This window comes from Phyllostomus hastatus, unplaced genomic scaffold (genome assembly GCF_019186645.2).
Source record: "Phyllostomus hastatus isolate PE091 unplaced genomic scaffold, TTU_PhHast_1.1 phas_scaffold_39, whole genome shotgun sequence".
Taxonomy (NCBI): Eukaryota; Metazoa; Chordata; class Mammalia; order Chiroptera; family Phyllostomidae; genus Phyllostomus; species Phyllostomus hastatus.
In genome coordinates, this window is record NW_025334028.1 from 12,789,931 (window position 1) to 12,813,572 (window position 23,642).

At 37.4% G+C, this 23,642-nt stretch overlaps 1 protein-coding gene across 1 annotated transcript in view; it reads left to right on the forward strand.

The window, feature by feature from the left end:
- Positions 1–23,642, forward strand: part of HERC5 (HECT and RLD domain containing E3 ubiquitin protein ligase 5) — a 47,161-nt gene that overhangs the window by 18,097 nt on the left and 5,422 nt on the right. The window contains exons 12-20 of the mRNA XM_045820305.1: positions 2,039–2,225; positions 3,510–3,664; positions 10,789–10,902; positions 11,812–11,922; positions 14,787–14,957; positions 17,547–17,696; positions 18,683–18,849; positions 20,938–21,004; positions 21,898–21,968. Of these exons, the coding sequence (XP_045676261.1) occupies positions 2,039–2,225; positions 3,510–3,664; positions 10,789–10,902; positions 11,812–11,922; positions 14,787–14,957; positions 17,547–17,696; positions 18,683–18,849; positions 20,938–21,004; positions 21,898–21,968 (1,193 nt within the window). The remainder of the gene's footprint in view (positions 1–2,038; positions 2,226–3,509; positions 3,665–10,788; positions 10,903–11,811; positions 11,923–14,786; positions 14,958–17,546; positions 17,697–18,682; positions 18,850–20,937; positions 21,005–21,897; positions 21,969–23,642) is intronic.

Sequence of the window (23,642 nt, forward strand, 5' to 3'; positions counted from 1 at the left end):
TCATTTCTTTTCTTCCCTTCCTTTTCCCTTCTCCCCTTACTTAACCACTCTATGTACCTTCTTTCTGTCCCCTCCCCTTCCATCCCTCCTTTCATCTTGTCTTCTGTTTCTATAGCTCTCATTCTCTTTCCCTCTGAATCTTGCTCTTATCTCCCTCCCTCCCTGTCAACTCCCTCACCTCTCTGTTGCTCTGTGATGATTAGCATTCTGTATCTTAGCTGCAATTCTCCTTGACACCCATTCCTGTATCTTAGGGGAAGATGGAAGGTTCAGTTCTGTTAACTTTGTTTGACAGAACCATGGCAAAATTGGGGATCTGAGGTACAATGGATCCCTAATTATATATCTTTATCAGGACTCTGCAGCACTTAAAGTGTCACCAAAAATAGAAGGCCACTTCTGCATCTGTGAAGGGAAGAGGTTGGATCAGTTCATCACTAAGATTGATTATGCCGTGGTTTTTCCAGAACAATATAAAGTGTAACTGACATAATCAAAGAGCACTCTTATTTCAAACAGGATAATTGAGTCAGAAGATATATAATGGTTCTATTTTGAGATTTCTGTGATAGGGATTCACAGACTTGGCGTTCATTTGTTTATTTAGCAAACGTTTGAATGTTTGCTGTGTGGAGGGCATTGTGGTGAGTACTCCTGATGAAGAGTAAAAGAGATATGCTCCCTGTCCTTAGAAGGTCGTGGCTTAGTTCAGCACACAGATGCATTCATGGAGTTATTAGTGGGAAGACTGGCTGTGTTTTATGTGCCGCTGTCTTCCCTCATGCCTAGCTTAGGATGTAGTGAGTATATAATAAATATTTTGGATGAGTTCAGTCATTACTAGGGCAGTTGATAGCTCTACTTAGAGCACTCAAAACAAGGTTCTCCGGGGAAGTAGGGGTTTACCAGGTACCTACCTACATGGGGAAGGGCATTTCTGGCAGTGAGGAAAGCAATAGACTAAGGCATAGTATGTAAAACAGTATTACTGGCTTGAGAGTATTGTGATAGTTCTGAGTAGGTTGGTAGGTTTGGGGATGTGGCTCATGAGCAAAGAGTTAGGAAGGATGTGTGCTATGGAGACTGTTAAATAGAGGTGTCAGGTATATGTAACTCCAAAGACTGAATCACAGAGTAGGAGCCCAGTATGTTTTGACAAGTAAAAGTAATTATAAATGTGAACATTTAGGGATACCATTTAACTACTGTTTCATAACAGTAGTTATGAAATGACTGAGAACTAGGGCTTTGGAGTCAAATCCACGAGAGATTCCCACTTAGCAGTGTGACCTTGAGCAAGTTAATTTCTCTGAAATACAGATTTCTCATCTATTAAAGGGGGTTAAATGACCTATTTAATCCTATGTAAATCATTTAGCATCTGACAAATACTCCATAAATTACTAGTTTATCTTCTTAATGGGTTTTTAAACAAATTACTTATATTATCTGAGCACATGTGATGAATAAAAATTCAGAATTGCATTTGAACTTTTCCTGAACACTTGAATTCTGAATTGGGGAAACTAAGGAGATTGGAAGGGTTGGAACTAGAGTTGGTGATGAGATCCTCTGGGAAGATGACAGGAAACCATGTTGGTTTTTACTGCATTTGTTTTTGTTTTTAGTTTTTATTTTTGTTTTGCTTTTGGGAGTTTTAACACATTGTTCCTCTCTTTAAAAACATTAGGTGTGACTATGGAACCAGAGGGTACAATGTAGTATTTATTATTGGAAGGGCTGTTTAGTAGTTCTGAACCCACTGTTCCTCCAGTGTAACTTATACATGTAATTTCTTCTTTATCTCCTTCATGCACCCCCAGTAATTGAATGGGGATAATACTTATCACGTATATACACCTCAGGTATTGGGAGACTAGGTGAGATGGGATGTAAACGTGGGTTTTAGACTAAAGGATTAGTCCTGTTTCACAGTGCAAAGAAACTTCAGGTTCCACACTTTATTTTATTTACAGTAAATTGCACCCAGTTCCTATTGTGTTTTGAGTATCTTCTCCCTGATCCTTTTTGACTACAGATAACCACGTGTCTCAGGGATAATCTGCTCAAAAATCTTCCATTTCCTTCACACCAAGAAGCTTTAGGAGTTTTCTTCCTTCTCCCAGAATGTCCCATGATGCATGATTGTAACAACTGGGAGAACCTGGTGATTCCATTTGCGGAGGCCGTTTGTAAAATGAGTGATAAATCTTCAGGGGCTCTGGGTAAGATTGATGATATACATGTGAAAATATTTACCACTCTCTCAATGGAAAGATCTCCCTAGTAAAGTTATAGTAAAACTTAGGTAAATATTGGAAACATTCTTTTTTTTTTTTTTACTTTGTATTAGTATATTCTAACAGTGCTTTAATAATTACTCTGCTTATCCAAAATATATTTTGATTGTTTTAGTACTTTTTTAGAGTTCTTATAATGATCTATGTGTGGCTTGGCTATGAGGTCCTTTTTCCTCAATTTTTCATTATGAAAAGTTTCATATGCAAAGGTTGGAGGAATAGTACAGTGAATACCCATATACCTCCTGCCTGAGAGTCAGCAACAATTAATATGTTGCCATATGCGCTTCCTCTCTCCTTAAGCACAGGTTATATTTTTGCTGAACTATTTGAAAGTAAGTTGGAAACATCATGACATTTCACCTATAATATTTAAGCATGCATCATATAACAATATGGAAACCTTCATTATCATGATATCATTATCGCACCTAGTAAAAATTAGCCATAATTCTATAATATCCAATATCCAGGTCATATTCAAATTTCTGCAAAAAGTATTTCAGAGACTTTTAAAAACTTCTAGGTCAGGTGTCCTGTAGGATGTCCCACCTATAGATTTGTCCAATTGTTTCCTCCTTTGTGTTGCCAGTACATTGAAAGTTATTTCTAAGGGCTTGATTAGATTTAATGAGTTGTTTGGTTTTTTTTTTTTTTCCCAAATAAATAGCATATTCAGCCCAAGTAAGTCTCTTCTTTTTTTATGTTTTGTAAAATCTAGATAATATTTTAAATGATGGAAAACTAGTTTGAAACTTTGTTTTACAATGCCAAAGGTGCTTTTAAGAGTTAAAAATTCATGCTGGGAGCATGAAAAGCAGACTTGTGCAATCAGGAATAGCTCTTTTTTTTTCTAGGAATAGTTCTTAATCTAGTTTTTAATACAGTATGCTCTTCCATCTGGATAAAAATATGACTAATATCTGTTTTTTCACAGATTAATTATCAAGACTGCTTCTAAGATCTGTTTTTGAAGACATTACATTCTAAACTTAATTGCAATCATATTTACTGAAAAATAAATTACAAATGTGTTTTTGTAACTATGAAATATATATATAGAAAATATATAATATAGAAATATATAAAAAGAAATATAATATAGAAATATATATAGAAAATATGCTTATCAGTTTTGGACCACATTTTACCTTTAAGAATTCAAGAGAAATTTCGTGCTAACATTTATTTAACTTTCATATTCTTCAGAGGAATATTGGGCGTCTCTGCAAGAATCTGCCTTCATTTCACTGGTGCAGATGTTTAAAAGAGTCATCACTGCTCAACTGTGTCACTGTACTCAAAGTGCTGAGAGTAACTGTCACATCAGAGTTCTCCTAGAAATGTTGAAAAGGCTGCACCGGGTAAGGGTTCGAAGTTTTGGAAACCTATATATCCCTATTTTATAATAAAAATTCCCTTAGTTTTCAGGTAGCCTGAATCTCAAGCAGATTCTTGAAACATGAAGTTTATGTTGCTATTTTTTTAATTTTGGTTTTTTGTGTGTGTGTGAATTAAGTTGTGCATCTAAAGGAGTGTACATAGTGTCTATGGACAGTTTGTAAGAAAGTAATATAACAGGCATCAGTATAACTACTGCCCATGTTGAAAAAGAAAGCATTTCTAGTAGTTTAAAAATGCCTGTGTATTTTTCTCTCAGGTTGCATCTCCTCATCTCCTGGAGGTAGCCATGATCCTGGATTTTGGGTTAATCATTCCCTTACTCTAATGTATTGTTTTATGACTATTATGCTGTTTAATTTTGCTATTTTTGAAGTTTATACAGATGGAATACATGCTTCTTACACATTTGTTTTACAGTTTTGTCCAGGTTAATACTTTGGCTATATTTCTTTTATTTTCACTTCTACATCGTAGTCCATTGTTTGAACCTACTATAATGATCCATTCCAGTACTGATGGATATATGTGCTGTTCACAGTACTTTTCAGGGGGAGGGGTTCTCTGATAAAACATGCTGCTATAAACATTTTTGTACATATTTCTTCGTGTTCATATATCATGAGTTGGTTTTTAGTTTCCATGCCTAATTCTGGAATTAATAGGTTTGTAGGATATACATGCCTTCTTTATTGGTAGTTACACACTATCTTACTCAGACTGATTTAATCTTATTCATGATTTAAATTCCTGTTCCATGTCTGACTTTAAAATTTGGGAAATATTTTCACCATGAAATGATACCAAGTTGTGATTTTAATTGTATTTCCCTGGTTCTAATGCATTAGAGTGCATTTTCATGTTAATTATAGCAATATTTGTTTCCTTTTCTGTAAAGTGTCTATCCTTGACTTTTGTTCTATTTACATTATTTTTTTTACTTTTCCTTATTGGATTATAGGAGTTCTCCTTATTTTGGAAACCAAGCCTATGTCAATAATATGGGTTGCAGATATTGTTCGTAGCCTGTCTTTTTACTTCATGGTGTTTTTTGATGAATTCACATTCTTAGTTTTGATAAAGATAAATTTATCAATTCATTTTTTTATTCTTTATGTCTTTCTTTAAACTTTTTTCTCTTTCAAGGTTTTAAATTACTACCTAACTCAGGGACTAACAGGATTTTTTTTGGGAAAGGACCAGACAGTAAATACTTTAGGCTTTGTGAGACATATATGGTTTCTGTGGCAACTGCAACTGTTGAACTCTGCGGTAGTAGTGTGAAAGCAGTGCTTGGCAGTGTGAAAATGGATGGGCATGGCTGTGTTCCGATAAGATGTTAGAAAAATAAATAGAAGGCCTGCTTTTGGCCTCAATAGTTTTCTAATAGACCAGAGGAACGGTATAAACAAAGGCGTGTATACCATATATCTAATATTCCAAAGGCTAGAAATCTAGCTAACAAACTGCTGAATAAATATTCTTACTTCCCCTGTGGCAAGGTAGTTGGCTGGAGGAAGGCAAGAGCAAGGGCCTTAAATCATGGACCCAGAGCAGAGACCACTCTTGCCCAGGTTTAAAGGAAATACTGATTTTATTTTTGCCTTTCACAATTTGGTGTTTAATCCAATTGGTTGAAAACCAATTTTAAGTTTATTTTTAATTACTTTTTATATGAAAGAAATTACTGAGCATCATTTATCAAAATATTCTGTCCTTTTTTCTATTGATAGGCAATGCAGACTCTGTTGTAAAAACAAGTTTCTATGTCTAGGATTCATTTCTGGGCTCTTTTTTATACTGTTGGTCATTTTATGTAGCTCTATATTTATGTCTAGTAAGAGAAGTACCCTTACCTTGTTCTTGAAGTTTATTTGGCTATTTTTGGCACTTTGGTTCTTCTATACAGATTTTAGAATTGGCTTCTCAGGTTCCACGCATACACATAACAATATCTAACTGGGAATTTGATTGGAGTTGCATTGAATCTGTATTTTAATTTGGGGAGAACTGACATCTTTACTACTGTGAATCTTCATGATGTCTATTTCTTTCACTTATTAGATTATCTTTAAAGTCTTTCAATAAAGTTTTATTATTTTACTACAAAAATCTTGGATATGTTTAGTAAATCTATTTCAAAGTATTTGGTATAATTAGGATTTTATAAATGGCATTTTAAAAATTATCTGCTGTTGGTTTGTAGGAATGCATTGATTTTTGAATATTGAATTTATAGCTAGTGGATTTGCTAAATTTTCACACGTCTAGTGATTTACCTGTAGATCCTTTTGCATTTTCTGTGCAATTGTGAGGCTGTTGACAGGGTAAGGATGAGATCAGCAGGGTCCAGAGGAGCATAGTCACGGGGGAAGAAGCTTCACCATGCTTTAGGTGGTGGTACTGGGAGGCCTGTACTATTTGGCATGTGGCCCAGAGTGTGTAAGACTATTGCAGATGAATGATCTTAGCTTATACAGCCAAGGAGGGGCTTTTAGAAGACCTCCTCAGAATTAATTAATGAGGCCAAGACTGTGCTCATCCAGGTCAAATACTGATGTTCACTCAGGCCTAGAGCAACTTGTGTCATTACCAATGTCTTCACTAACTGATGATTTGCACTATGCCACAGTGTTCATATATATTTCATAATAACCCTGGTTACCTTGGGATGGCAGGCTGAAAATTCTCCCACAATTTAGGAGGAAAAGTGCTGTGTATGCATGCCTTGCTGGAGAAAATATCTATAAATAGTATGTTAAGTTCTGAATAACATGACATGCAGTGCTGGGCCTTATAGTACATTGGATTTATAGTGCACTGTATTTTTCTTTTGGCTTAAAGTTCTTTAAAACTTTTCTATGAATTAAAAATAACTAGGAGGACTTCTGGTCAAGATGGCAGCATAGGCAGACATGGCTCATCTCTTCACACAAACACATAAAAATTACAACTAAAATGTAGAACCATTACTCAAAACCATCAGAAATTGAGTTGAGTGGAAGCCTGACAACTACAGAAACAAAGAAACCACATCCATCCAAACTCATAGGAGGGGCGCAGACACAGAATGGTCTGGTCCCTCATCCATTTGTGGTAGATAAAAATTCCAGAGGAATTTCTCAGGAGTGAGGAGTCCCAACCCCACAACAGGCCCCTCAGTGCAGGGTTCCAGTGCCAGGAAGATAAGTCCCCACAATGTATGGCTGCAAAGACCAGAGGGGATGGAGTCGGTGGAAGAAATTGCTGGAGCATCAAGCAGTTTTTCTTAAAGAACCCACACACAGACTCACCTACTAAGACTCCCTCCCTTCTGAGCTCCAGCACCAGAGTAGCAGCTTAAAAGGCACTAATGGTACACAGGAAGAGACTAAGTGTCTGTCTTCAAGGCCAACAGAGGCCATTGTCACTTTCCTAAACCCTGGCAAGATGGTGCTGTATCTGAGACTCCATCAACCTGGCTAACACTGTTTGACCTGCCTGGAAGATCCCCAGAGACTCTGCCTCACCCAACTTACAGACCCACCTGAGCTGTTTCTCCATATGAATGGCTGGTCTTGGCTCATGATTCCCAACTTCCTAAATCCTCTCAAATAAGCAATAGCTAGCCTCAGTGAGCCCCAGGCCAGACACAAGCAGCAGGCAGCCTAGATTCACAGCTTGTCTTTGTCAGGGGAATCTCCAAGCCCAGCACAAGTAGCTGCCATCTCAGATGACTTTATAGCTCAGGCAGGGTAACCCCCGGGAAAAATACAGGTCGGGGCTGACCTTGGCCTGTACCAACTGGGAAACCCCAGGACCAGTGCATTCAGTAGACAGCTACAGACCATGCTGGAACCCCACCACCCTGCCACCTATGCAGCTGATCCTCCACAGAGAGCAGAGGTTGGTGGTCATAGCCAACCTCTTTTTTTGCAGCTGACTGGCCTGGGTAAACCCCTCCCATAGATCTGCCAACAGCAACCAAGTTTCAACTACAAGAGAAAGGTGTATGCAGCCCACAAAGAGTACACCTTGAGTACCCAGCTTGGTGATAGAGAAAGCTGTGCCACTGAACCCTACAGGACACCTACTACATTAGGCCATACTACCAAGACACAGAGTCAAAGCTGCTCTATCTAGTACATGGAGAAACAAACAGGGAGGCTGCCAAAACGAGGAGACAAAGACACATGGCCCAAATGAAAGAACAGATCAAAACTCCAGAAATGGAGATAAGCAATCTATCAGATGCAGAGTTCAAAATGCTGATTATAAGGATGCTCAAGGAACTTAGTAAGGACCTCAGCAGCATAAAAGAGCCATAGAAGTCAGAAATGAAGGATACACTAATTGAAATATAAAGAACAATTTACAGGGAAACATCAGTAGAGTGCATGAAACCGAGAATCAAATCAATGATATGGGACATAAGGAACTGAAAAACAACCAATCAGAGCAACAAGAAGAAAAAAATTTAAAAAATGAGGATAGTATAAGCAGCCTCTGGGACAACTTCAAGAGGCCTGACATTCACATTATGGGGATGCCAGATAGAGAAGAGAAAGAGCAAGAAATTGGAAATCTATTTGAAAAAATAATGAAAGAAAACTTCCCTAATTTGGTGAAGGAAATAGACACTCAAGTCTAGGAAGCACAGAGTCCTAAACAAGATGGATGCAAAGAGGCCCACTCCAAGACACATCATAATCAAAATGCCAAAGGTTGAAGATAAAGAGAAAATCTTCAAAGGGGCAAGAGAAAAGAAGTTAGTCAACTACAGGAGAGTTCCCATAAGTCTGTAAGCTGATTTCTCAAAAGAAAGCTGGCAGTCTAGAAGGGATTGGCAAGAAATATTCAAAGTCATGAAAAGCAGGGACCTACAGCCAAGATTGCTCTGTCCAGCAAAGGTATCATTTAGAATCAAAGGGCAGATAAAGAGCTTCCCAGACAAGAAAAAACTAAAGGCATTCATCATCACCAAACCATGATTATATGAACTGTTAAAGGGACTTATTTAAGAAAAAGAAGATCAAAACTATGAACAATAGAATGGAAAAAAAAAAAGCAAATTTATCAACAATTGAATCTAAAATATAAACTAAGCAAACAGGAAGACCAGACACAGAATCATGGTTACAGGGAGTGTTTCAATGGTTGCCAGATTGGAGGAGGAGGGGAAGAATGGATGAAGAGGTGTGGGGAGTGAGAAGTACAAATACATAATAAAGAATAGCTATGGGGATGTGGGATATAAAGTACAGCATAGGAAATGGAGTAGCCAAAGAGCTTATACACTTGACCCGTACACATGAACAGTGGTGGAGGGCTTGCCTGAGGGAGTGGGGGGTGCTGGGTGGGAGGGGAGCAAGGAGGGGGAACAGGACAACTGTAACAGTGTAATCAATAAAATGTAATTTAAGCCCTGGCTGGTATAGCTCAGTGGATTGAGCACAGACCTGGGAACCAAAGGGTTGCTGGTTTGATTCCCAGTTGGGGCACATGCCTGGGTTGCAGGCCAGGTCCCCAGTGAACAGGTGTGTGAGAGGCAGCCACACATTGATGTTTCTCTCCCTCCTTCCCTTCCCTAAAAATGAATAAAATCTTAAAGTATCTAGAAGTTTATCATCCTGATTATCAAGTTCTGCTATTAAATGTAGGCATATTTTATGCCTGAAAGTGTGGGGTTTGACAGTAGAGGAATTGGATGTAGATTTTTATTCTGGTTATTAAGAGTTTCTAATTTGAATCTATCCTGATAATCTAATAGCCATTAAGCAAAATTATCTTTTTTTTTTAATTTATTTTTTGTTTTTGTTCAGGTACAGTTGTCTCCATTTACACTCCACCACAACCCATCTCCACCCATCCCCTCCTCCCACCCCCAAACCTACCCCCTTTGGCTTTGTCCATATGTCCTTTATACATGTTCCTTGATGGCCCTCCCCCTGTATTCCCCCATTGTCCCTCTCCCTGCTGGTTACTGTCAGTTTGTTCTCTATTTCAATGTCTCTGGTTATATTTTGCTTACTTATTTGTTTTGTTGATTTGGTTCCACTTACAGGTGAGATCATATATTTGTCTTTCACCTCTGGCTTATTTCACTTAACATGATGCTCTCCAGTTCCATCCATGCTATCACAAAGGGTAGGAGCTCCTCCTTTCTTTCTGCTGCATAGTATTCCATTGTGTAAATGAACAAGTTTTTTGATCCACTCATTTACTGATGGGCACTTAGGCAGTTTGTAGCACTTAGCTATTGTAAATTGTGCTGCTGTGAACATTGGGGTGCATAGGTTCTTTTGAATTGGTGTTTCAGGATTCTTAGGGTATAGTCCCAGCAATGGTATTGCTGGACAAAAAGGCAGTTCCATTTTTAGTTGGTTTTTTTTTTTTTTTTTGAGGAAATTTCATACTGTTTTCCTCAGTGGCTGCACCAGTCTGCATTCCCATCAGTAGGGTTCCCTTTCTCCACAACCTCTCCAGCATTTGTTTGTTGATTTGTTTATGATGGTCATTCTGACCGGTGTGAAGTGGTATCTCATTGTGGTTTGAATTTACATCTCTTTGATGGTTAATTATGCTGAGCATCCTTTCATACGTCTCTGGGCCCTCTGTATGTCCTTGGAGAAGTGTCTGTTCAGGTTCTTTGCCCACTTTTTAATTGGGTTGTTTGTCTTCCTGGAGTGGAGTTGTGTGAGTTCTTTATATATTTTGGAGATCAAACCCTTGTCCAAAGTATAATTTGCAAGTATATTTTCCTATATGATTGGTTCCATTTTCATTTTACTGCTGTTTTCTTTAGCCATGCAGAAACTTTTTATTTTGATGAGGTCCTATTATGTTTATTCTTTCCTTTATGTCCCTTGCTTTAAGGGACTTATAGGTGGAGATACAGCTGTGTAGAATATCTGAGATTTTTTGCCTATGTTTTCCTCTAAGACTTTTATGGTGTCATGACTTACATTTGTCTTTTATCTAATTTAAATTTATTTTTGTGTATGGTGTAAGTTGGTGATCAAGTTTCATTTTTTTGCATGTAGCTGTCCAGATCTCCTAAAATTGTCTTTATGTATGACATATTCTTATAGATTATATTCTATTTAAGGTCAACAAAACTAAATGTCAACTGCCTGAAAATATTTTCCAAATAAGTGAACTCACGCACTGCCTTGATTTTTATGAAGATGCACGTAGAAGATCCTGTTGGAAAATGAGCTTAGTAAGTACGGCATGTTTAAATGGCAGTTTGATCATCAGTAAATTAATATAGGCATTTGAGGTATAACTTTGTACAGTATGTGAGTTTCCAGAAATCTTTGCAGTCTGCAAAATTGCATAATAGAAATAATAGGGCTTATGGAAAAAGCAAGATAGGCCTCTTAAAACCTATACAGTTTTGTAGCCAGAGCACTAACAGAAAACCTTGGCAGATAGCTTGGATCTACCAGACAAGTATGTTGTGGAGAGTGCTATGCAAATATGGAAATGTGCAAAAACAAAAGGGTAGAAATCTATCCATGCTGTAATTAGAGGACTGGTGGTACTGACATAACACAGATGAAAGTGGAACTCTGCTTAAGTTGGGCATAGAAGACAGCAGGGTGACTCACCAGGAGCCAGCAGTATAGGGCTGCAACTTTGGGGAAGGTACCCTGTGTGCAAGCACTCCTTTTATATTTTCTTAAGAGATAGCTAAAAGGCCCTTGCTGCCTGACTTAAGGTTTTTTCCTTTTCTCTGAAGCTTATAATCCTACTCCTAGCACATAAACAAACCCTTGCCTGGCAGAAATGTATGAGCTCACCAGCTACCCACATTATTTTATTCCCTTATTCACCAAATATATCTGAACTAATTTACATTTCAGAAGTGCAAGTTACAGTAGAACAGGTTCTTTGGGAAAGTATCCAGAGTTTATAGTTAGTTGTTAGATTAAATGAGCACTAAAAATACTAGGTCTGTATACCTTTCATTGGTACATGTAAAATATTTTCTTAGAATTTTATGTACTGACAAGCAGTTTGAATTGCCTTGGTTGTAAGTACTGAGACCTTAAATCATTAGGGGTTTAAGACTCTGAGGTAAGATGTAAGATACCTCTATCAGAATTATTCTCATTTCCATTTTTAGGACACTCCAGTAGACCTCCAGTATCCTGTCATATTCAGTCATTTTCCATTTATCTTTAATATTCTGTCAAAAATTAAACTACTACATGCAGACTCACATTTAAAAATGCAGGTATGTATGCTGTTTTTTTGTCTTCATTAACAAATGAAATGATAAATATCTTAAGCATATGGTGTTTTAGCGATGGTAAGGGAGTCATTCGCTGTTGAAACTAATGGTTGTAGCTTTCAAGTTGCTTATACTCTAATGAAGAAGGCAAGAAAGAGTCTTTTGGGTTGGTGTGGCCTTGAGGCATATTAGGGCCCTAGTAGCAGCTGACCTAGTTGTAGAGCTTGGACCTTGAGGTTGGTGCCTGTAGTCTTCTGAATGACACTCAAAGACAGATAGCAGACTTGCACTTGATTGGAATCAGCACTAACATTTAGGCAGGTTCAGTCTAGTGATGGAAACATATCAGTAGGAATAGAGGTGACAGAGGATTCTTGAAATTTGGACCCAAATGAACGCCTGTGATGGTGCCATAACAAAGATTTGTAGAAAGTACCCCTTTTCAATGAACTATCATCAGTAAATGTATTGTACTTCATTATCTTTTTCTAAGGCTTAAGTTTGTTTTTTAAGTATATTTTATTGCTTATGCTCTTATAGTTATCTCATTTCCCCCCTTTACTCCCATCTGCCCTGCATACCCCCTCCCACCTGCATTCTCCACCCACTCAGTTCATGTCCATGGGTCATACATATAAGTTCTTTGGCTTCTACATTTCCTGTACTATGCTTAACCTCCCCCTTTTTCTTTTGTGCCTGCCATTTATGCTTCTTATTCCCTATACCTTCCAGCCATTCCCCCCCACCCCCTCCCTGCTGAGAACCCTCCACGTGATCTTCATTTCTGTGATTCTGTTCCTGTTCTAGTTTGTTCTTGTTTTTATTTAGGTTCAGTTGTCAATAGTTGTGAGTTCGTTGTCATTTTACTGTTCGTAGTTTTGATCTTCTTTCTTCTCAGGTAAGTCCCTTTAACATTTCATATAGTAAGGGCTCAGAGAGTCCAAAAAAAGTTGGACCCAAGGAAGCATACACCACAGCACATCATAATTAAATTACCCAAGATTAAAGATCAGGAGACAATCTTAAAAGCAGCAGGAGAAAAGGAGACAGTTACCTATAAAGGAGTTTACATAAGACTATCAGCTGATATCTCCAAAGAAACCTTACAGGCAAGAAGGGGCTGGAAAGAAGTGTTCAAAGTCATGAAAAGCAGGGACCTACGTTCAAGATTACCCTACCCAGCAAAGCTATCATTTAGAATGGAAGGCCAGATAAAGTACTTCCCAGATAAGGTCAAGTTAAAGGAGTTCATCATCACCCAGCCCTTATTATATGAAATGTAAGGGACTTACCTAACAAAAAAAATCAAAACTATGAACAGTAAAATGACAACAAACTCACAGCTATAGACAACTGAACCTAAGTAAAAACAAGAACAAACCAAGCATAGCCCTGGCTGGCGTAGCTCAGTGGATTGAGCGCGGGCTGGGAACCAAAGTGTCCCAGGTTCGATTCCCAGCCAGGGTACATGCCTGGGTTGCAGGCTATAACCCCCAGCAACCGCACATTGATGTTTCTCTCTCTCTCTCTATCTCCCTCCCTTCCCTCTCTAAAAATAAATAAAATCTTTAAAAAAAAATAAACGCTTATAAAAAAAAAAAAAGAACAAACCAAGCAAACAACTAGAACAGGAACAGATTCACAGAAATGGAGATCACATGGAGGGTTCTCAGCAGGGAAGGGGTGGGGGAAGAAGGAGGGAAGGTACAGGGAATAAGAAGCATAAATGGTAGATACAAAAGAAACAAGGCACGGTTAAGCATAGTATAGGTGCCCTGGCTGGTGTGGCTCAGTGGATTGAGGGCTGGTCTGCAAATCACAGGGTCGCTGGTTCAATTCCCAAGTCATGGCACAAGCCTGGGTTTGCAGTCCAGGTCCCCAGTAGGGGGCGTGCCAGAGGCAACCACACATTGATGTTTCTCTCCCTCTCTCCCTCCCTCCCTTCCATTCTGTGTAAAAATAAAATAAATAAAGTCTTTTTTAAAAAAAGAAAAGAATAGTATAGGAAATGGAGAACTTATATGTATGACCCATGGACATGAGCTAAGGGGAAGAATTCTGGTGTCAGGGCAGTTGCAAGGCGGAGGGGATTAAAGGGGAGAAAAAAATGGGACAACTATAATAGCATAACCAATAAAATATGTATTTTCAAAAAATAAAACATACAAGAAATTGCATTTTGCTTCATCTCTTAATGCCTTTCTTCTGACTTTAAACAGGCTTCGAGTAATAATTTTATAGAACTGATTTCTCTCTGGTTTGCTAAGAGCCATAGATTTTAATGATCCCAACTTGCCATTTGGTTTCAGTTAGATAGCCTCGTCTGTATCTTTCTGTTGTCTCTCTGTCTGTCTTTCTCTTTCTCTCTCCCTGTAACTTCTTACATTATCTGTCACCTGAAATCTTCTGTCTGGGTTTTCTTCCTAGGATAGGGTATCTTTGGAGAAGTCTCTCATATCTGAACTTTTCCTGCAGATTGTTTTTTCTAAACTTCTGAACTTCTCTTTCAAATGAGAATACTATATTTCGGTATTTACAAATCAATCTCTTAGCCTCCTGATTATAATTACCTTTGGTAACTGAAGTATTAATAATTGTGTTTATAACATAAAGTGGTGCACTAGAGCCTGCTGTTGGTCACTTTCCTGCTCACTTGTTGGCTCCCATTTCTTAGGTTCCATAATTATTCTGCTCACTGAGGGTGAATGCTGAGTGTACAGCTTATCTCCAGTGGTGTATATAAGACTCTTCGTACGAATGTTTGTGACGTGCACTTATACTAAACTGAACCAGTTTATTCCATTTTATAAATTTCTACTTAATAAAGCACATGGTGAAATGAAGTGAATCATTTTCTGTTTACCTAGGAGAAAAAGATTAGAGCTTATAAACAAGGGCCTGGGATTGTGGAAGATGGAGGATCCAGTTTAGCTTTGCTGCCTACCTTTAATCTAACTGTTAGAAGGAGTCACTTAATTGAAGATGTTTTGAACCAACTAAATCAATTTGAGAATGAAGATCTGAGTGGCGAGTTAATGGTAAAGTACAATTTTCAATAATTCGATGCCGAGATAAGAAAAATATAAAATAATGTAACAGTGGGCTTTACAGAGGGGAAATGATCTTCCTTTGCTGCCGAGATGGTCTGGTTTAGACTTCCCCTGGTTTAGAATTTACGTGTCAGTTTCAGGTGATAGGTGTAGGCACTTCATCAGTGCACTCGAGCTAAGGGGCAGTAGGAAAAATGGTCCCCCCGCCAGCAACCTGGTCAGGTAGAAAGTCCAGCACTAACCCTAACTCGTCCAGTCTCTCCTGAGGCCCAACTTAGCCTGGCTAGTCACCACCTTTTAAGGGTTCCAGTAAGATGGAGTTGATGCAGAGGAGAATTGATGGTTTGTTTCTGCTCAAATATGGGACCCAAATCCAAATTTTACTGTGGGAGGAGGGAACTTCCTGTTCATTGACTACATAGTTTTTGAGGGTATAACTGTAGATATTACCATGTTCTAAAGATTTACAAATGATCTTTGGTATAGTAACTATATAGCTTGTCTTACTAGTGTATATTTGACACAAAATAATAATAATAATGACTGGTAGATCTAGCAAATGTTTTTCTTGTGCCAGAAACTGTTGTAAAGGCTTTACACTTACTTGTGTAAACTTTCCCACAGTGCTTTGTGGAAGATTCTGTTGTTCCTTCATTTTACAATGGGGAAACTGAGGTACAAAACTATTAGGGAATTAATCCAAGGGTAATACAACTGATAAGGGTCAGCCAGGATTTGGGCCCAACTATCGGGTACTAGACTTCCACTTAAGACAAAGATTTGTTTGATAATATTTTTAGAGTGTTTTTGATGGGAGACTCTAGTTTTTCACTTACCCTATTCAGATTAAAGGAAGATTGACTTAACTAAAGTTCAAAATACTATTTTTTTTTCAAAATACTATTTTTAAAAGTATATTGCAGTGGAATTTGCAGGTAAAGTTGTGATTTCTATATATTTTTACACACAAATAGTTTTTAAAAATCTAATGAACTCATGTGAGTCTACTACTCAGCTATTTTAGTTCCACTTTTATATTTCATTCTTTCATTACTTAAATTTAGGTAATATTTGATGAGCAGTTACCATTTTCCAAATGGTGTAAGACATTTTCCATGTGTTACTTAGGCTCTTTAATGATCTTGTGAGAAAACTAAAGCTTTGTGAGATTAGGGAACTTGTCCATAGGCAAGGGCAGGTTTAACACCTGGTCTTACAACCATTTGAAATACTTCACTGAAGTTTGAAATTTGCATCTCTGTAAAATGGAAGAGGCATTCATCCAAATAAACCAGTGAAAGGAGTTTTTTGGTGGAACATCCATATGGAAATGTTGAGGAGGCCTTTTGGAAATGAGTGTGTGTTAATCAGGAGAGAAGATGAGTGGGTGTGAAGGTTATATGCCTGCAAGTAATAAATGTAGTTTTAAAGAGAAAAAATAGAATATGGGGAAAGAACAGAGAGAGTTTCTGGTTTATAAAGGAGCAGGAAAAAGGAGAGAAAAATAAAAACCTAAATAGTGCTTCATGAGAGAAAGCAAGGGAGAAAAAAGTTTAAAGAAAGAGGAGGTAGTCACAAGTATAAAATGAATTAGCAAAATTAAAGAGATGAGACATCAGAAAAGGTCCTTGGAATTGAGGATTCCTGGTTCTTGATCCTGTTGAAGAAAAGCATTTAAGTAGAAAAATGGGCTTGGAAATTGATGACACTGTCCTCTGAAATTTGGCAATCTAGAGTAGGAGGAGCCAGTAATGTCTAATTTTGAAACAAGGGTGTTGAGGGTTCCCCATCTCCCCTACTTTTAAGGATAAGGGAGAATTTAACACATTTGTAAACACAAGTGAAAGATTCTGCCCTGGCTGTGTGGTTCAGTGGATTGATCACCAGCCTGGAAACCAAAGGGTCGCTGGTTCAATTCCCAGTCAGGGCACATGCCTGGGCTGTGGGCCAGGTCCCCAGTGAGGGACACATGAGAGGCAATCACACATTACTGTTTCTCTTCCTCTGTTTCTCCCTCCCTCCCCCTCTCTCTAAAAATAAATAAATGAAATCTTAAAAAAAACACACTAGGGAAGGATTCTAAGAAGGAAATGGAGCGCATAGTGGAAGAAGGAAAGATGATAGAATCATCTTGGGGAGGAATGGGTGCTGTCTCCTTAAGGAGTACAGACAAGCCCATGAGTGCTTTATGTGTGCTCTGATTTTTTGGTTTTTTAACAATCCTAGTATTTCTAATTTCCTTATGTTTATTTTTATTATACTTAGCATAGCTCTTAATAATGATGTCAGTTGAAGTCACTTTAGTGTTAATGACTTCAGGCTCTGAGGTTTCACAGACATAGGATTAAACCTGGGCTGTACCATTTAATGGTTGTAGAACCTTGGGAAAGTTATTTAAATTCTTAAGCCTCGTAGAATTAATAGGATATTAAATATGATAATATGAGTATGATGCTTACCATAGTGCCCGCAAAATACTTGGGCCCATGGTAATGTTAGCTCTTACTATCAAATGAGATTTAATACATAGCAATACACAGCCTTGGAAGTGATACATTATTCATTCTGTTTACTCAGGTTTCATTTAGTGGAGAAATTGAAATTGAACATGACTTTGGTGGAGTCAGGGCAGAGTTTTTCCACTGTCTGTTTGAAGAGATGACTCGGCCAGAATATGGGATGTTCGTATATCCTGAAGAGTCTTCCTACATGTGGTTTCCTGTTAGAGTAAGTCTTTCTTATGGTATTCCTGACAGAAAAGGTATGTTGCATACCAAAGAAAATTAGGTTGTCTAGACTGTTCTGTATTAGGAGAAGAATTGATGATATAATTGTGGAGATAAATTTGAATTCTAAAAAGGTGATTTTTTTTCTAAAATGGGGTCCACTTTCCCTGGTTTCTCATGTCCACACAGTAGAAATTAAGTAATATATGTTTTGACCATTTATGGAATGTATGGATGATATGAACCTCTTTCTCAGGCACTCATTCTTTGTTACGGTTACATTTTTTCTTGATAAACTTGAAGACAAAGGCTGTGAAAGGAAATTGGGAAAACTTTATAAGGATTACTGAGCCTAATGTGCTTCTATTCTTGTTCATTCTTTCATTTATCTTTTTATGGAAATAAGTGCCATATATCATTATGTAAATTTAAGGTGTTCCTGTTGATTTGATATTTATATATTATTATGTGGTTGCCATTGAAGTGATAATTAGCACCACTGTCATATCACATAATTATAATTTCTTTTTAGTGGTTGGAATAATTAAGATCTAGCCTCATAACACATTGTATTATTATAATTCAAATTATTAATATAAAACTAATATCGAACAATATTATAAACAGTATAATATTAAATAATACAAACACTGTAGTGATTATTATATTGTTGTTTATATTATATAAACAATGTGCATTAGATCTCTAGGACTTACTACTTGGTACAGTTCTTCCCACCAAACATCTCTTCTCTTCCCTTAGCCCTTAGTCTGTTAATGCTTTTAGTGACCAGAACTGTGAAAGGGATTTAAATTGACTTAATAATTGTAGATAAGCCCTGAATATTTTTATCTCAAGATTCTTGGTTTTAATTTGTGATTTGACTGTATGAAAGGGCAGGGGAAAGACTGGTTTACCTAATGCAAATATGTCATTCTACTGGTAAAAATTCATAATATGATAAGACTTTTTTTTTTCTCTTTTCAGCCTAAATTTGAGGAGAAGAGATATTTTTACTTTGGGATTCTGTGTGGACTTTCTCTCTTCAACTACAATGTTGCAGACATCCCTTTCCCACTGGCTCTGTTTAAGAAACTTTTGGACCAAACACCGTCATTGGAAGACTTGAAAGAACTCAGTCCTGTTTTGGGAAGGTAAGTAAACATGATTCCTTTGTTGTTTAAATCCTTTGTGGGTCTGGGCAATGCTTTGAGAAGCTCTGATCTCTATATTCAGTAAAAGTCCAGTTTTAATCTCAGCAGGCTTACTATAAAACTTGACAAGCTGATTATAAAATTTTTGTGGATAAACAAAGGACCAAGAACAGCCAGAAATAATCCATAAGATGAATAAGGATAGGGGACTTGGCCTACCAGATATCAATAATTATTAGAAAGCTTGAGCCCTGGCTGGTGTGGCTCAGTGGATTGAGTGCTGGACTGAGAACCAAAGGGTTGCTGGTTTGATTCCTGGTCAGGGCACATGACTGGGTTGCAGGCCAGGTCCCCAGTAGGGGGCGTGCAAGAGATAAACACACATTGCTGTTTCTCTCCCTCTCTTTCTTCCTCCCTTCCCCTCTCTCTAAAAAAAAAATGGATAAAAATCTCAAAAAAAAAGAATTATTAGAAAGCTGCGTTAATTAGGACAATATGGTATTGGTCCAGGTTTTCCAGTGGAACAGAATAGAGAGTTCAGAAACTCAGCCATGCACACGTGGAACTTGGTTAGAAGTAGTGTGTTAGATCATTGGGAATGGGAATACCATTCACTTAATGCATCCAAGGAAAAATGAGCGAAGATACCTTATGTTATATATAAAAATCAACCTATGTGGATGAAGGACTTAAATATTAAATGTAAAAATGATGGAAATGTGGACAAAATATCTTTCTCACCTTTTGGGTTTCTTAAGTAAAGCATAAAAAGTACCAACAGTAAAGGAAAGATTGGTAAATTTAATTTCAGTAAGATTAAACAAGGTCTCTCTTCATCAAAAGATACCTTAATGAAAGAGAAAATATACTTGTTCAACTGGTAGATATTTGTAACACATTTTGGGGGTTGAAGAAAAATGGGATAGAGAATGTCTCTCCTATAGATAGGTATAAGATAGTAGCAATGTTTTAGTTCTTGTTTTGGGGGTCAGGTTCTCAGGTGTTCTTCATAAACATACCCATAAATAAGCCACGCATGGACTTGTAATGAGAGTATAATGGTGAATCCAGTTTTGTCAGCTGAGTTCCCATTACTCTCTTTTACCCCTGCCCAAAAACAAATAAAAGATTGTCTTTTTTATGTCACAATACTGAAATTAAAAATCCAAAGAGGAAAAGAGTCAGCTTTGTTTCCACCATCTCCCAGAGGGAGACCTTCCCCATGGCGTTTCCTTTCAAAAAGAGTTAATCAAAACCAAATTCTTACAAGTTATATGTATACTATTTACATAGGTTCTGACTGCAGTTACCTCACTGTGGGTGAGACCTTTCTCACCTTTCCTACTAGTCTCAGGGTTTACTGACAGGAAAGGAATTAGTCTCAGCTTTACATCCCTTGTGTTATGTTAAGTACTTAATAAGTGTTTGTTGAATGAATAAAGAAGTAAAGGAGTAAATTATATAATATGGGGCATATTACATTAAATGTATTTATAAAGTGCCATAGGTTGACAGAAGATGGAAATATAAAAAGACAGGCTGCAATCATTCTGATACAACCTCTGTTCTCAGATACCAAGGTAGTCAAATTTCAGGTCTGTCTTAAGTTTGATAATACTGGAATAGCAGATGAGAAAAGGTCCTTTGACCTATCCACTCCACAGATTTCCTAAGTAATACCTGCTATTTAAAACGAGGTCTAGTATTAGTTCTGTAAGTAAAGTCCCAAAGCTTAAATAAAGATAATACCAGTTTCAGTGAGTTTCAGTGTTAGTAGATACGTTTTCAGTTTTTTTTCTAAATAGAAACCTACAATCATTAGGTAAAGGAAGTTAGGGTAGTAGAAGGAGAGTTGGAATCAGGTGGGAAGCCTGCAGAACTGCAAATGAACTTCTAACCTCACAATCACAGATAATTGAGTCCTGCTAATTAGACTATCAACACAGGGAAAAGTGGGTGTTGTGAGCTGTATCTGACCTGCCTTCAGGATAGTCATGCATTTGAAATTTATTTTATAAGATGTATCTAGTGATTGTGATTATTGATTTTTAAAAAACAAAATTTGTTGTTTTTAAAAAACAAAATTAGGAGTTTGCAAACACTTCTGGAAGATGAACGTGCTGACTTTGAAGAAGAATTTTATACCTATTTTAATGTGAGTAACAATAAAAACTAGATTACAGATCAAATTTAATCCTTATTGACCCTTTACATTGCACCTAAATATGTCACCCTTTAATGAAAAAACAAACTTCTAAATTAAGTTCATAGTGCTAAAGTTTTTTTCCCTCATTTTTCATGAGCTGGGTGTATCAGATATTACTGTGTAACAGGTAACACCTAAAGTTAGTGGCTGAAAATAACAAACACAATTCGTTGCGTTTCTGGACTGGGCCAACTTAGCAAAGCTGGATGGTCTACAATGGTCTCGCCCACATACTTGGTTATTGTCAGGCTGGTTGGTTATGAGGTGTCAGCTGAAACAGCTTGTCTCTGTTCTGTCTGTTATCATCCAGCAGGCTAGCTGAGGCTTCTTCACAGGATGGTCTCAGTGTGCAAAGAGATGGGAAGCCCCAACACACAAGCTTCTTTTCATGTTTTTGCTTCTGTCAGATGCCATTGGCCACAGTACCGCACAAGGTCACATCCAGATTCAAGGGCTAAAAAAACAGACTCCCCTCTTGATGGGAGTTGTTGCAGAGTCACATTGCAAAGGGGTGTGAATACCAGGATGGAAGGGATTTATGGCCAATTTCACAAATCTACTACACTAGGTCTATACAGGATAAAGTAAATACTGAAATGTGGCAATTTTCTAATAAATTTTTTTAGTATAATGAGTTAAATATAATTCAAGTTTTTTAAGTCATTTTTCACTCTGCAAAAGATGGTAATTTTTATTTGTACACTCATTGCTAATCTTTGCGACAGAAATGTACATTTTTACCTATTCTTGAGGAAAAGAGGTGTGCTTCAAAGTGTTTTTGTTGACGATAGAATGTTCAGGATTGTTTTGGAGATGCTATTTGAGTTCATTTGTGGTTACAGGTGCATTGGGACAAAACTGATGTAGAATTAATTCCTGATGGAAGTTACATAGTTGTCGACCAGACTAACAAGTAAGTAAATTTAAAAAGGTGTAAATATTTGTTTTGTTTATACACTATATTTCACTGAGCTCTCAATATTTCTTATAGTTATTATAATTTATCATTCCCAATTATTATTTTCTCTCCCCCTGCTCACCTCTGGTTACTCTCAGTTCTTAATTTCAATGTCTCTGGTTATATTTTCCTTGCTTGTTTGTTTTGTTGCCAATTAATTTTTTAATGGGGTAGAGAGTTGCTCTGTGTTGTGTATATATGCATGTCTTCTGGAGTTTATATTCTGATGGGGAAGAAAATTACTTTCTCATAGAGACCTTCCCTTATTCTGCTGTCTAGAATTATTATATCACCACCTTTTCTCTCTACCCCCTTACCCTGCTTTACTTTTTCTTTTCATATCACACTTTCCTGCCTTTGGGATTTACTTGCTTATTTCCTTATCTGTGTTTTCCCCACAATGGTGGGCCACATGATGATGGGGACTGGGTCTTTCTTGCTCACCACTGTGTATCCAGTACTTGGAGTTGTCTACACTAGTGCCTGGTCCAAAGCAGCACTTAGTGTTTGTTAATGTTATTAGATGATATTGTGGTATCTTCACTTCCCAACACTTTGTGGGATTTAAAGGAATACAGTGTGGGATTATAGAATGTTCCCTTGATAGTTGGTCAGAATGGCAAAGAGATATCTAGTGAGCATTCTAGCCTAAGCCAAATATTTTCCTTTAGTTTTTAATCTTTATTTTAAAAATCTTTGTATTGAAGTGTAACATACAGAAAAGTACACAAGTGATAAGAGTACAGATCAAGAAATAGAACATTTCCAGATCTATAGTATATTTTATGAATATACCACCATTTATCCATAGTATTATTGATGAATATAATAAGGTTCTCTGCCTCTTCCAGCTACTTTTTTCTCAGCCTCTTTCCCTGAAAGAATTGGCAAATGTGCCCAAAGTGGAAAACTACAAGTAAAATGCTGCACTCACCTCAGTGAGTTTCCCTTTTCTCTTTATTTAGTCCAGAGGTCTCTTGAGTCTTGCCTCAGATTTGGAAGCCTAAAGCTTCATGTGTTTTTGCATATTAACTCCCCTTTTCTAGTTATTGTTGTTGTTGTTCAAGTACAGTTGTCTGCCTTTTCCCCCCTACCACTCCCCCTGGCACCCCAGCCATACCCATCTCCCTCCCCTGATTCCACTCCCCCTTGGTTTTGTCCCTGTGTCCTTTACAGATGTTCCTGAAAACCCTTCTCCCTTTCCCCCCCATTATCCCCTCTCACCTCCCCTGTGGTTACTGTCAGTTTGTTCTCAATTTCAATGTTCCTGGTTGTGTTTTGCTTGCTTGTTTGTTTTGTTGATTGGGTTCCACTTAAAGGTGAGATCATACAGTATTTGTCTTTCACCATATGGCTTATTTCACTTAGCATAATGCTCTCCAGTTCCATCCATGCTATTGCAAAGGGTAGGAGCTCCTTCTTTCTTTCTGCTGTTCTAGTTCTTCTAATTGGGAGCATTTGCTACAAGCTACTCTGTCAGAGCTGGAAGTATAAATCCCTTCTTTATTTGTATTAACTACAAATGATGTTAATTACTCCCTATAACAAATTCAGACAATACAAAAAAGTATAAAATAAAATAAGAAGTTTCCCCTACCTCCAAGCCCATTTCCCAGACATGACTATTAG